The 14486-nt window shown below is 46.6% G+C and overlaps 1 protein-coding gene across 12 annotated transcripts in view; it reads left to right on the top strand.

Moving 5' to 3' along the window:
• NFYC (nuclear transcription factor Y subunit gamma) overlaps nucleotides 1-10549 on the top strand; it is a 79583-nt gene extending 69034 nt beyond the window's left edge. For 5 of the 12 annotated variants that reach the window (XM_063699885.1, XM_063699873.1, XM_063699871.1 and 2 more), the window contains exons 7-11: nucleotides 1893-2051; nucleotides 5547-5654; nucleotides 5870-5926; nucleotides 8306-8365; nucleotides 9345-10549. In XM_063699885.1, the coding sequence (XP_063555955.1) occupies nucleotides 1893-2051; nucleotides 5547-5654; nucleotides 5870-5926; nucleotides 8306-8365; nucleotides 9345-9776 (816 nt within the window). In that variant the 3' untranslated portion in view covers nucleotides 9777-10549. The remainder of the gene's footprint in view (nucleotides 1-1892; nucleotides 2052-5546; nucleotides 5655-5869; nucleotides 5927-8305; nucleotides 8366-9344) is intronic. The other 7 variants (XM_063699880.1, XM_063699877.1, XM_004025547.5 and 4 more) reach the window with 5 other exon arrangements.
• The last annotated feature ends 3937 nt before the right edge of the window (nucleotides 10550-14486 follow it).

Genomic DNA, 14486 nt, shown 5'->3' with positions numbered 1-14486 from the left:
AGGGCAGGCTCTGATTGGCTAATCATCCTAAGAAGCTCATGGCTGTTGTGCCCTGACAGCAGGGCACACCATACATGATTTGACAGCTGCCATGCTAACACAAGCCCTCATTTTCCTGAAATGATTTAGAAATACCTTGGAAATTCTCTCGGGAAAATTGGGTTGATACAGTACAGTGATGAGTTGGCAGCATGCATTTCTTTTTAGTCAGCGGGAATTTCATCTGTGCTCTTCTCTGCCAACCCAGACGTGCTCAGCTTGGAGCTGATAAGGCTTGTGAGGATGGTGAAGTTGGTCCTTCCCAGCATTTCCTGGCTGTTGTTTCACCATCCTGCTGCTTCAGGGTGGCCTTGTGCTGTGTCACACCTCCCTGGACCTGTAGTGATGGCTATTTCAAGTTGAGTGCAAATATCCTTCATAGGACAGAATACATATGTATTAAAGCAGAGTTGGAAAGAATGCATATTTTGGTAAAATTAATCCTGTGTTTTCTGTCATAAATTGAAAACTTATTTCTGGAGGTTGGAATAGGCTGAGTTGAAAATTGTGGTACAAGAATGGAAGAAATGTTTTCTGTTAGCCTAGCCCACTGCATGTACTTTTAGAACACTCTGTCGTCTTTCTTTTTGGCCCTCCTCCAGTTTATAGTAATTTCTCCTTAGTAATCCCTTGAATCTCATCTGTCGTTCCCAGAACACATCCCCTTCCCTTGTAACTTTGGATGCATAGTTGTAATTTTCAGTAACCTATGCAGTCAGAATTAAGAACATCAGAATAGCAACATCAGTTGAAGTTTATGATTCATTGAGAGTTCCATAGTCTTCTTATTGAGGTGATTAATTCAAAGTGAGGAGAGATAGTGATGGAATTCAAGTCAGGGATTGGGTGTACAGGTGTAGTTTAAAAGGCTCCACCCACGCCCACACCCCCGCCGCCCCCCATCACTACCACCACCAGATGAGCCCAGATAGGCTCACTGCTCTAGGTAACCTGTAAAAGTCACAAATAATACTAAAGGTTTGAGATTTGAAAGAATAATTGACCCTTTTGGCAGCTTGTGTCTTTACCGTCTCAAAAGAGTACATTTCATAGGACTCCAACCATTGTGTGTGAGAGACAGAATCTGCCAAGTCATACACATTGGGCAGAAATTTCTTAAATCTGAGATTGCTATTTTTAGAAAGTTAGAGTTCTTGCTTTCTTAAATTCTATTAATTAAGGGTAGACTTAGTTAAGAGTCTGTGTCTTAACAGTGCCCAGTGAGTTAGCAGTGTTTGCTCTCCTTTGGGAAGCCATACTGTGGTCAAGAGCAGCCATCTGGCCAGTGTGGGCAGGAATTGCTCTGCAGCTTGAATGGGGTGGAGAGCCAGTGTGCACTAGGGCCCGCCTTGGAGATGCACCCCTGTGCTTTATTTTTCTCTCAGTGTCTTACATGCCAAAGAAAGAGCACATGACCCTGAACTAAATAAATTCATACTGACCCTTTCCATTTAATGTTCCCCTCCAAATTCACCTGCCCCAGACTTGACTTTGGCTATTTCTGAAGTAAACTGTCATGGTTGCTTTTGATTTTTTCTGTAGTGTATGTGCCTTATCACTAAAGGGGCTGTGAAAAGTTGCAGCATTTGGGGCACAGAGATTTATGTTTGGGACCCATGCAAATATTTGTACTGTGAGCCTAAAAATATTTTTGGTTTTTCTTTCGTTTTGGAGAGTAACTTCAGCAATGCTGTAAACCCAGAGGACTCTGTAGGTTATTACTAGTATTGAGATGAGTTTAGGCATTCATGGAGAGGGTTTGCTCCCGGCACATTGCTCGTTATTAACCTCTCGGTAATCCTGTGGGCTCTGAGCCTGAACTCATGCAGCATTCTCATAACTCTTCCTTTCAGACCACTCCTGTGACAATGCAGGTTGGAGAAGGTCAGCAGGTGCAGATTGTCCAGGCCCAGCCACAGGGTCAAGCCCAACAGGCCCAGAGTGGCACTGGACAGACCATGCAGGTGATGCAGCAGATCATCACTAACACAGGAGAAATCCAGCAGATCCCGGTGAGTCCTGCCCTGAGGTCTGTCTTTACAACTTTATAGGAGGAAATACTTAAAGATATATATACCTTGATATATATATGTATATCTCTATATATATACCTTGATGTGTATATCTATAGCTATATATATACCTTGATATATATATCTATAGCTATATATATACCTCGATATATATCTATAGCTATATATATACCTCGATATATACATCTATAGCTATATATATACCTTGATATATATATATAGATATATATCACACGCATGCATAATCCTTTTTTTCTTTTTAGGAGACAGGTCTTGCTGTGTCACTCAGACTGATGAAGTGCAGTGGCTTGATCTCAGCTCACTGCAGCTTCCGCCTCCCAGGTTCAAGCGATTCTCCTGCCTCAGCCTCCCGAGTAGCTGGGATTATAGGCACGTGCCACTATGCCCAGCTGATTTTTGTATTTTTAGTAGAGACGGGGTTTCACAGTGTTGGCCAGGCTGGTCTCTAACTCCTAACCTCAGGTGATCCGCCCGCCTCGGCCTCCCAAAGTGCTGGGATTACAGGCATGAGCCATCACGCCCAGCCCTCAGTACTTATTTATATATATGCGTGTGTGTGTTTGTTTTGTTTTTAACCTATATGCCCAGTGTTCCTGACCACAACTTGCTTCACTGTATTTGTTCCCTGCTTTCCTTTAATCTAGGCTCAGGTTCACCACGATTGGGCGGCTTCTCTCGATTTCCCCTCATTCCACCTATGCAGGGAAATCATTGTAACCATTACCCATGCCAAGGCCCAAAGGCCCTGTGAGGCAGTCCTGTATTTGATTAGCAGAGGATAAGAGGGAGGCGTATAGGGAAGGCCATAAATACACTTGTTGCATATTCATGAGTCAGTTCCCAGTGGAGCCTGCAGCAAAGTGTATTTTTGGCTTTCATATAACTTATCTATTCCTTTACTGTGGACTGCTGCTTCCTGTGTGCCTTGAGGGATTTCATTTCTTAGATTTGTTGGCTTTTTTATTTGTACTCCTTTTGTAAAATGTGTCCTTGTCTTAACACTTGCAGTCTTTACATTGGTCATTTTGACCCCCCAAAACTGGAAAGTGAGTGAAACAGAGCAGTCCTTCTATTCCCTGCCCTTTGCCATTTTTGTCATAAATGAAACGTAGACTTGGTTAACCACTTCCTCTGTGAAAATAACTCTAAAAGTATCCTTAGATCAGTTTAGGAATTGTTCTTCATCTGAAGTTAACATAGTAATAGGCCAAGAGAAAGCTTAGGAAAGTGGAGTGTGTATGTCTCTTTCTCCACCTCTCTCACGTGTGCTTACGATACCCAGGATTGCAGATGACTGAGCTCTGCCTTGCTTCATTGTTTCAGTCCCCAACCCCAAGATTTCTGTTGAATGGTTCTCATTTTTGCAAGTGAAGGCACCACCACAGGTTCATTTAAGACAGAGAAGAGTTCCACCTTGCAGATACTTTAACCCTCTGGGGCACAGAGCTTTAGCCCAGAAGATTTGTTGCAGAATTCACTACTTCATCTTCACTGGCTCAGGCACCTTCTGTAGGAGTCTTCATTTCCAGACTCTTTAGGCAGCTCATTGGAATGTTCCTAATAGTGATGAGCTTCAGGAAGGAAACTTTATTTCCCTTTCAAAAACCCAGAGCTTATTTTCTCTGTAATTAATGTAAAAAAGCTATGAGGGTCCCCAGACCTGTCCTGCTGTAGAGGAATGAGGGACAGATCATCACCAAATGTCTTAACCTAGGCCAAAAAGGAAAGCTTCTTGCTTTGTTGAAGAGCTGCTTGGAACCATTTGGCTCACAGCTTTTCAGTCACATTTGAGTTTCTGCAAAGAGCTCTTCCCAGCTAGAAAATTTTAACATCCCTGTAGCTGTCAGTATACCTTCTCCCACTCCTGGGACAAGGCTTTAGTCTTTCATCTTGTGATCCCTGGCTGGAGTTCTGGGGACTCCTGGAACTAGCCACCATCAGTCTCTGTAGATGAGGTTTTCCAAACTTCTGCCCAGCTGCCTTCCTCCCCACAAGCAACTTAACATTGTTGCCAGGAAGCTGCATTATAGGATTTAGGTGGGGAATTCAGGCTTGGCACCACAGCCTCCCAGCAGCTTCTCTTGGCATATTCTCAGGAAAGAAATGACTGCAGGTCCTAACACTCTTGCCCTGTCTCCTTTGAACCAGATTTTTAATGGGTTTAGATTGGGTGTCCCTCCATCTTGCCTCAAGTGGGCAATTCTGGAATGGTCTACCATGAACTTGAGAGGTCGTTTTTTCTTGGTAGTTCAAATTCTGTGAGGCTGGAAGTCTCAGAGAAGCATTTTGATTGAACACTGCTTGCAGGAATGCAGCTTCATCCCATTAGCATTTTCCTCATGGAAGAGTCCTGCAGTGAAGTTAGCTCTTGAAGGCCAGAGGGAAATTTGCTCCAGAGCAGAGGCAACACTTGCCTGTTAGCCACAAGAAGCTTCCTCTTGCAGCAAAGGCAGGCTGGGCAGCCAGGGCAGGTGGTTTCTGGACCCCGCAGATAGAGACCTAGTCTATCCATGCTCCCAGAACCCCTTTCATTTCCTCTAAATTGAGGGTGTGAATGTCTGCAGTCCTCCTCTGCTGACCATCATCTTTGCTGAGCTACAGTTCTCTGACGTGGTAACCGCCTTGGTCCTCTTTTCATCCCCAGCTCAAAACACTAATACTTTCATGGTACACTGGAGCATTAAGAGCCTGAGTTAAGGCTTTTAGCACACAATTAAATGCAGCATGTGGTATTATTGTATTATCTGAGATTTAATCGTAAGCATGAGAGACTCTAAGGGCGCTTTCGTAGCTTTGGTTTCCCATGATGGGGTTTTCTATGAAAGGTTTATTGATTCTGCTTCCCCTTGGGAGGTGTTTGGCCAGAAGCTAGTGCTGAACACCAAGGATCCTAAAAGCCCCACAGACCTCCATCCAGCCTGGCTCTTGGGGACAGAGATGGTTAAGCAGTCCAGCTTTTGCCTCCAAAATGTGTGGCATGGGGCAGGGCAGTGTGAGGGCTATGTTGCGGAATGATGGCTGTTTGCTTTGGGCTCCTGGCAGATGCTGGATCTCTTTACAGATGAGAGCGAAAGAGGCCCACACTTAATGTACAGACATTCTGATGATGTCAGTCAGATAAATTCCTAAGATAAGCTGTGATCATGTAGCTAAGAGCTGGCAAATAATGAGCATGCAGCCATGCTGTTCTCACCTTTGTGACAGGATCTTCTGGGAGTTTTTTCTGAAGTCCATTCAGGGAGCATATTCTCTTCTGTGTTGTGTGACTTGTGGGATGTGGATGTTCTGATTTTGCTTGTTTTGACCTCTGTTTAAAAGGGACTTTTTTCAGGGCAGGCTTCTTTGGAGGGCTTGAGGGGTAGGGGGCAATCACCATCTCTGGTCATGGAAAGTTTGCCTGTTTGAGATTACACTCAATGTCTTATGGTCTCTTTGTCTCTGCCCCTGCCCTAGGTGCAGCTGAATGCCGGCCAGCTGCAGTATATCCGCTTAGCCCAGCCTGTATCAGGCACTCAAGTTGTGCAGGGACAGATCCAGACACTTGCCACCAATGCTCAACAGGTATGTGCCCCAGAGACACAAGGCTTGTGTTGGAGACCAGGAGCAGATGGCTTCTGACAGGAAAGGAGCGCTCAGCACACAGCTGTCTTGCCACCTCATCCTTCAGCCAGAAGCACCACCCCCACACCCTCCATATCTCTTCTGCACCCAAGAAGCATGGGTGGTAATTGGAACATTAGATTCAAAGTGTTTTCTCTTACCATCTTGTTCTCAAGGGGCAAAGAAATGCAAGTCAGGGGAAGCCTCGAAGGTGCCTGAAAGAAACCTTACAGGTGTGCACATCCATCAGACCTGGGAAATGTTCGACAGATTGCCTGATCGTCAGGCTGTTTCCATCTTTAAACCCAAGTGGCTGTTGTGTTCTGGCACCTCCTGTGCTCTTTGGAAAGCTTACTTAGATTTTACCCCTACCTCCTCTTGCATCCCTAACCAGAAAAATTGCCCTTCTGCTCTCTCGTGCCCTACAATATTGATGGCTATGAGTCACAGATGGTGAGGGGGCTGCCTCCCTGGGCTTGGGGGTGTTGAGGGACATGGGTATTACTTGCAGAAGATGGGGGGTGCTGGTCAAGGGGAGGCATTGTTAATGGATTCTTTTGCCTCAGACCCAAAAAAAGCAGCGATCGTTTAAGAGCTGGACCCGTCTGGCCCAGTTGCATTTCTGGTGACGTATCTATTGACAGTGGTGACAGAGCTGAGTTTGTAGAGCAGGTCTCCAAAGATCTCATTTGGGAAAATACGAGGAATGAGCCAAAAGCAAGGCTTCTGAGTTCCATATAGTCTCTGGGATCATTAAGGGCTGTTTCTGTGCCCACTCCCCGGCTTACCTAAGGACTTGGCTTTTCCGTAACTGATACTGACTCACACCCTTCCCCCAGCCCCTCTTTTTAACCTTGTAAGATTCTTCCCTGGGATCCAAAAAACATAACGGCATGGGAGTGGGAGGAAATGAGAAGGAAGCTTCTTGGTTCCTCAGAAGTCAGTTTGGGGCTGGGCACAGTGGGTCACGCCTGTAATCCCAGCACTTTGGGAGGGAGGCTGAGGCAGGTGGATCACGTGAGGTCGGGAGTTTGAGACCAGCCTGGCCAACATGGCAAAACCATTTCCACTAAAAATACAAAATTAGCTGGGCGTGGTGGTGCATGCCTGTCATCCCAGCTACTTGGGAGGCTGAGGCACAAGAATCACTTGAACCCAGGAGGTGGAGGTTGCAGTGAGCTGAGATTGTGCCACTGCACTCCAGCCTGGGCGACAGAGTGAGACTCTGTCTCAAAAAATAAAAATTTTAAAAAGTCCGTTTTGGGAACATAACTAAAGCCAAAAAATGGGAGAGGTTGGGGAGAAGCAAGAAAGTGGTAGCTGAAGGCAATGAAAATCTTTGTAACAACAGGTTGTAATTATGACAACCTAATACTTAGTAGGTGCTCAGTAAATGTTTGTTGAATGAAGCTGAATGAATAATATGTAAATAAAATTTAAAGGTAAATGAAATCTCAGCTAATATGAATGGCAATCCTGCTGGCCACAGAGCAGTTAACCTTCTTATCTATGTGGAATATTTTCCATTTGTCTCAGGCTCACTTGTTTATTCTGTAACATTTCTGGAATACTAACTTTGTATGGGCTCCTGCCCTCAGGCATCTTATAGGCTGTTGGAAGGAAAAGGACCAAAATAAGGAACAATAGTAAGAAATAGTCATGAAGCCTGTCATACCTTTTCCCTTTCTTGTTCCTCATAGCCTCATGGGTAGGCCTGCAGGGGTTGTTTTTGGCCATGGTGAGGACATTTGAGAGGACAGTCCTTGTCTTGCAGGCTGGCTGTGATGATTCCAGGAAATGGTACACAGAGGACACTGCTGGCCAAATGTTGCGTAGGAACACATGTGCATGCACACTGCAGTCTTCTTTGTAGTTTACCAAGCTGCTCCCAGCAGTTGTCATTATATATGCAGTTCTACATGTCAGTACGTTTATCTAAAATCCATTCACAGTCTACACATAAGATTTTAAGTACTTGTGATAAATGTTGTCTTTGTTCCACTCCCCGTCCCTCCCCTTTTCTCCTCCCCTCCTTTGGCCCAGAGGGCTGCACAGTGCCTCTCTCGGAAAAAGTACTTCATAGGTTTGCCATGAGGACTGCTGGGGCCAAGGCCACTTGCTCGCCAGGGTGTTTCATATTCCAGTCAGATGATCTGGGTGATACGGGTTTGGTTTCGAGCCCACCTTCCAAGAATGAAAGAGACCACTCACCACTTTGTCTGACACTTTGCAGTCCGCCTTCAGTGGCTGAAAGACTGACTCTTAGGACTTCTACCCCAAACCATAGCACCTAGGGGCCATGTGTTCTGTTTGAGCCTCAGAGTTTGAGATGAGTGGGTGGTTGAGGGAGTAGGCATTCATTAGAGAGATTGGTGTGGGAACTATCTATTATGTGCTCCAGGATTCTCGATGTCACTTTGTGCTGCCAACTCTTGACGTAGCCATCAGTGCTAGATTAGGAGGGGTGCTTGCTTGCTTACTACCCATTGAGCACCTGCTGGGCACTTTATATGCATTGTCTCATTTGATCTTTATGACCCTCTTCTGGGTGGTGGGCTGGTGGATCAGACCCTGCAGCTGACATGCCAACTCTACCATCTTGATTCTTACAGATTACACAGACAGAGGTCCAGCAAGGACAGCAGCAGTTCAGCCAGTTCACGGATGGACAGGTAGGGTACCCAACCTGGGCGGGGCAGAGGGTGAGGAATTGCGGGGCAGGGTAGCAGGTAGTATCTGGGTTTGGATGGTTAGGGCAACTGTCCTGTCCTCTACTAACAGTGAGTGGACAGAAATTGTTAAAACAAGTACAGTATTTAAATCAGGGCACCTATCCTTTAGTTTTATAGACTTAGTGGGAACTAAAATAATCTTAGACATGTAGCCCAAATTGCCATTTTACAGATGAGTAAACTGAACCCTGGAGATGGGAAGTGCCTTGTCCATGCTCCCCTAGATGTTCATTGCAGAGCCAGGACTAGAGAGCAGGTTTCCTGTTTCCCTCTCTAGAACTGTATTTTTTTCCCCCAAGCCATGATGCTGTTTTAATAGCATGGACTGTTGAGACGCAGAGAACACGTGACCTCTTGAGCTCTCTGGGTGCCTGAAATTCAGTCATTTTCAGTCCATGCGAGGAGAGAATCTTCCCTTTTCCCTCTGCTTTCCCCTCACAGTACAGTCCCAGAGACCACTGAGGACATGATAGGATGACATGCCCAAACTTGTGCCCTCTGCTGCTCAAAAGGGAGAAGAGCTGGCATCAGGACCCACCTCTGGCTTCTGCCAGCACCACATGCTAGGCTTACATGCCAGGGCTCCCGTGAGGGCTTGGCTTTTGGCTTCTTTGGGGAGCGCCTGGGAAACCAAGTAGTCAATTAGCCCTGACCTTCCTAAGTGGCTGTGTGAGTATCTTCTCCACCCCTGGAGGGTCTTGGCTATAGTTAAGTGTTTAATACCAGGCCACCTCCTTAGCAGGGTCCATGGAGAAAATTCAAATTCAGTTTAGTTTCAACCTGAGCCAGATATTCTGAGAAAAGAAGGAGAGGAGGGGGTAATCCTACTGCCCCTGCCAGTGTAGATTACCAAGAGTTGGGGAAATGCTGACTTCCAAGCTGCTGGTACAGTGGTTCGAATTGCTTGTGTTTGCCACAGAGGAACAGCGTGCAGCAAGCTCGAGTCTCTGAGCTAACGGGAGAGGCAGAGCCCAGAGAAGTGAAAGCCACAGGAAATTCAACTCCCTGCACCTCTTCCCTGCCCACCACACACCCCCCCTCACACCGGGCTGGTGCCTCCTGTGTCTGCTGCTCCCAACCCCAGCAGAGCTCCACTTCCCCTCCTCCTTCTGACGCCTTGCAGTGGGTGGTGGTTGAGGTATCTGGGACCCCCAACCAGCTCGAGACCCATAGGGAGCTGCATGCCCCTCTCCCAGGGGTGACCTCACTCTCTCCTCTCCACCCCTCGCAGCAGCTCTACCAGATCCAGCAAGTCACCATGCCTGCGGGCCAGGACCTCGCCCAGCCCATGTTCATCCAGTCAGCCAACCAGCCCTCCGACGGGCAGGCTCCCCAGGTGACCGGCGACTGAGGGCCTGAGCTGGCAAGGCCACGGACACCCAACACAATTTTTGCCATACAGCCCCAGGCAATGGGCACAGCCTTCCTCCCCAGAGGACCCGGCCGACCTCAGCGCCTCCTGCAGGCTAGGACACTGGTGCACTACGCCCCATGCCTGGGGGCCGAGATTCTCCAGCAGAAAGATGCAATATTTTTTGTTTCCTTTTTTCCATTTTTTTCTCCAAGGAATCAATATTTCAATATGTTGAGTGTGTGTCCAATGCTATGAAATTAAAATATTAAATAACATATTTATGGCATTTTCTTGAAGAGTGTGGTTGAAGAAATATTTCTCCTTTTGTTTTTCTTTTTTTTTGTTTGTTACTGCCACTTCTTTTTAGGAGCAAATCTCCCCAGGGGTGTACGGTATTTCTTGACTCTGGGAACAGCTGCTACCCCCAAGACTTGCCACATTGTTCTGCCCTCAGATGGAATTAGGTGAATGTGTGTAGCTGCTTTTTCACTCGTGGTCCTCTCCCCATCCCTTGCTCTGACCCCAGAGCTCTGTGTATTTGCATCCAGAGGCCATGGAAACATTCCTTGCATTTAAGAGACAGATTTATTCCCTGTGGAGAGTGGGTGGATTCATTGCCACACTCTTTTCTCCCAGGGACCCAGGAAACTAGGACTTTGTGTGTTTGCTGCCCACCTCCCTTTTATTTTTTAAATGCATTAAAAACTGTGCTAGTCTCCTTTGCATGGACTTCAAGCTGCATGAAATGCAATAAATCTCATTTTAGATAATTTAGAGTCTGGGTTTCTGTGTCTGGGGGCATTCATGGGGCCACTTTGCTTGGAAAGGTTCATTTGCCCTCAGTTTGTGTGTCTGGGAGAGAGGGCCACCCTTGTGAGAAGGGGATGTTCAAAGCTAAGGGAACTTAATGCTGTGTATCTAATTCAAACTGAGGTCCTTAGCCGATCTTTTTTTTTTTCTGGCTCTGTTGCCTAGGCTGGAGTGCAGTGGTGTGATCACTGCTCACTGCAGCATCTATCTCCTGGGCTCAAGCAATCCTCCCACCCCAGCCTCCTGAATTGCTAGGACTACAGTCAGGTACCACCATGCCCAGCTAATTTTTTTTATTTTTTATTTGTAGAGACACGGTTTCACTGTATTGCCCTGGCTGGTCTTGAACTCCTGGGCTCAAGTGATCCTCCCACGTCAGCCTCCCAAAGTACTGGGATTACAGGCATGAGCCACTGTGCCTGGCCTACCTCAGCTGGTCTTAAAAGTGAGCTTCATCAGAATATATTTGCTGCTCAGAGGTGCTTGCCTGCTGGACTCACTAGATTCTGACCCGTGTATCAGACTGAGCTGTGTCCTGCCTGGTTGAGGGTCAAGAAGGGGGCATCTCTCATGGAGAAAGCTGGCTCTGTCAAAGCCTGGGGTAAATCCTTCCAGTCCTGCCTGGCACAGGCTGTCATTCAGCTACCTGCTGTGGCCATGCCCATTAACAAAGGCATGGCATCTGCCATAGAGAACAACCCAGGCCCCTTGTCAGCCAAGAGTTCTACAGCCAAGACCTACTTCCTATTAATTGAAGCAGGGAGAATAGAGCATTCCACTTCTTCACTGGCCACAGAGGCCAGTGATGAGCCATCTTTCTTACCTCCACCATGCCATCCTTCCAGCTGGAATGAGCTACTGTTGTGGGAAGAACAGTGAGCTGGGTGCCAGGAAATGTAGGTATTTGCCCTAAACCCATGGGCAAATACCTCCCTTGTCTTTGGGACTGTCTCAGTGGGTGAGGTGGAAATTGGGGAAGGGCTTATATTAGATGATTTCAAGTCTGAACCTGATGCTTTTATGATTATCTTATGAAATATCCACTGTAAACCATGGGGATAAGACATGAGTTAGTTTTCAACAAGTAGTTTCAGATTACTGCTCTCTGATCTTTCTTCCTCCCAGGAGATTCCCCAGATTTCTGGGATCTGCTTAAATACTTTGCCTAGATTCAAGTCTGGCCGGCTCTGCTCTTTACTCCAGATTGGGGCATCCTGTTGCCTATATTGTCTTGATGATGGTAGCTTATAAAATACTCAGCATCTACTTCACTATGCCTTACCTCAGTCCATAAGAAAAAATTGCAATGAAAACAACACAATGAAATAATAAAGTAAAACAAATTAGAATTAGGAAAAATACAATCGAGTAGGAAATCAGGATTATAGAAAACAAGAACACAAATATCATGGTTATAAAGACCTACGTATTTGTTAGAATTATTTGACCCTGAGCTTCCTGGCCACCAGAGCAAAAAGAGATGAGACCAGGTAAAGGATTCACATGATAAAAGAAAGACAAATAACTTTTTTTTTTTCAAAAGCAAAGTTTTTTTAGCTTTAAGGTTTTGGATACATGATGCTGTCTATCCAAAATGACATGGAGTGTCATCAGCGTAGGTAAAGCAGGTGACAGTTCACCATGAGAAGTCAGTAAGTTGGCCCCCATAACAGTGAGTCAGGGTCAGCCCCCACCTGCTCGCAACTCCCAAATTCATTCCCTCCTTCTATATCTAGTTGCCTTCATTCTAGCTCTGGACTTTATTCTGAAGGGGGTCTTCTGGCCTTTCCAGCTGTCCAGAACTCAGTGAGACATCATATAATAGCAAGTTTTCACTGATAGCCGTGTGCCTAGCCCCGCATGCAGGGAATGCAAGAGGGAGAAAGTGAACGTGCAGAGGGGGCCCCAGGCTCAGAGAAAAGGCAGAAGCTCCACAATTTAATTTCATGGTGCCCTGTGTCCCACCTTGTTTGCTCTTTGGTTCATTCCTGAAAACCCAAGTGTGATTGGAGTTTCAGGCCAATGAATGGGTCCCCATTTTCCTGTAGACTTCCATTCTTGTTTTAGAGATGTTTTGAGCAGTTGTGATTAGCAAGCAGCTTCCCTGCTGAACACTTTCCCTTTAAATTGCCCTGCCAGCAGGGCCCATCCTGGTGTAAACAAACCCTTTGGTGCAGCCCAAGAGAGCCCCTATCTAATACCCAGCACGATCCCCTTACATCCGGAGCACTCTTTAAACATTTTTCCTAGCACTTGCAGCATCCGTCCTCCCTCCCGATGATCTTCACAGTGACCCTGCAGGGGAGACAGGAAGAGGTATCATGATCCCTGTGTTAGCGATGGAGTCATGGGAGGGCTAGTGAAGTGCAGTGACTTGCCCAAGGTCACTCCATGAATTAAGGGTGGAATTGAAACCAAAACACTGATCTGACCCCCTGTGCATACACAGTTGCTCTCTGGCCAAAGGTGATGTGTATATGTGTAAGAAAGAAGCAGGCTATTGAAATGTGAACTATCCCCTTTTAGTCAGGCTTCCTGAACTGACTGGCCCAGCCCTGAGTATACATGAAATAAAGCAGTTGGGTCTGGTCTGGGGACAGCTGGTGGTTGGGAACTTGCCACAAGGATGACCTTGGAGATTGGAGACCCCTGGAATCTGGAGCAGACAATCTGGCTGGCTTCCTTGCAGCTCAGGTCTGCGGAGGCCACAAGGGGGCAGCATGCAGCCCTCACCTGTGTCTCTGGGAGGTGCCCTGTCCCACTGTCATCCCAACTGTAGACAATTCTAGGAACTAGTGGGAGTATGACTGTCCCCTTTCTTAACCCACTTCCTGATAAGACCCTCACCCTTTGAAGGGAGGGTCCTCCCTAGGATAACAGTGAGAGCTGGAAACTCTACCCTCTCCAGAGTATTGCCTCAAGGTAGGTGGTTAGATTTTAATAAGGACTTTCTGACAGCCCAAGTTGGTTCAAAGTCCTTATTATCTCCCCAGCTTTGTTTCTTTTCACTCTCCTCTCCCTCACCACCTCCTGTACTCTATGCTCCTGTCACACCCAATTACTCACTGATCCCTGAACTTAGCTCCATGTTTTCAGAATGTGCTAGCTACAATGCCTGAAATGCCCTTTTACTTCCCTTTTCACTTATTGAGCTCCTATACATCCATCAAGGCCCAATTTAAATGGCCCTTGCTGAGAAACTTCTAATTCCTGGGCCAGAGTCAGCAAAGACCTCTTCAGTGCTCCCATGTGAACTTCTACAACCTCTATTATTAGAGCTCATATACAGTCATTCAGCAGCTATTTCTTCGGCACCTTCTGTGTGTCAGACATTGTTTTAAACATTGTGAATACAGCTAAAAACAAGTCTGACTTCTCTGCTACCATGGAGCTTATATTGATGATTGGGTTGAGGGCAGGGGTTGGGTTGGGGAGAGAGACAACAAACAAAAGACCAAGTTAGCCTCTAAAGAAACCCTCTGTCCCTCTGTTAGTGTTTTCTGGTTTGGGCTGTCTTCCTCACAGGGAGTCCTCAAGTCCAGGGTCATCTCTGCACCGCTGGAGTGCAGCACAGAGCCTGGCACCAAGGGGGTAACAGTAACTGATGAGTGAGTGAATGAACACAAAGCCATCCTTGCAGCCACGCTGCGCACATTCCCACCTCTGCTCATCTGCTCTCACCATGACATTTTTTTCTTGACAATTTTTGTTTGTTTTATTTTCAGATGGAATCTCGCTCTTTTGCCAGGCTGGAGTGCAGTAGCGCGATCTCAGCTCACTGCAACCTCCGCCTCCCGGGTTCAAGTGATTCTCCTGCCTCAGCCTCCTGAGTAGCTGGGACTACAGGCGCCCGCCACCACGCCCGGCTAATTTTTGTATTTTTAGTAGAGACGGGGT

The sequence above is a fragment of the Gorilla gorilla genome, chromosome 1 (genome assembly GCF_029281585.2).
Source record: "Gorilla gorilla gorilla isolate KB3781 chromosome 1, NHGRI_mGorGor1-v2.1_pri, whole genome shotgun sequence".
NCBI lineage: Eukaryota > Metazoa > Chordata > Mammalia > Primates > Hominidae > Gorilla > Gorilla gorilla.
The sequence above is the reverse complement of the archived record's forward strand: the minus strand, read 5'-3'. Positions and strand labels throughout refer to the sequence as shown.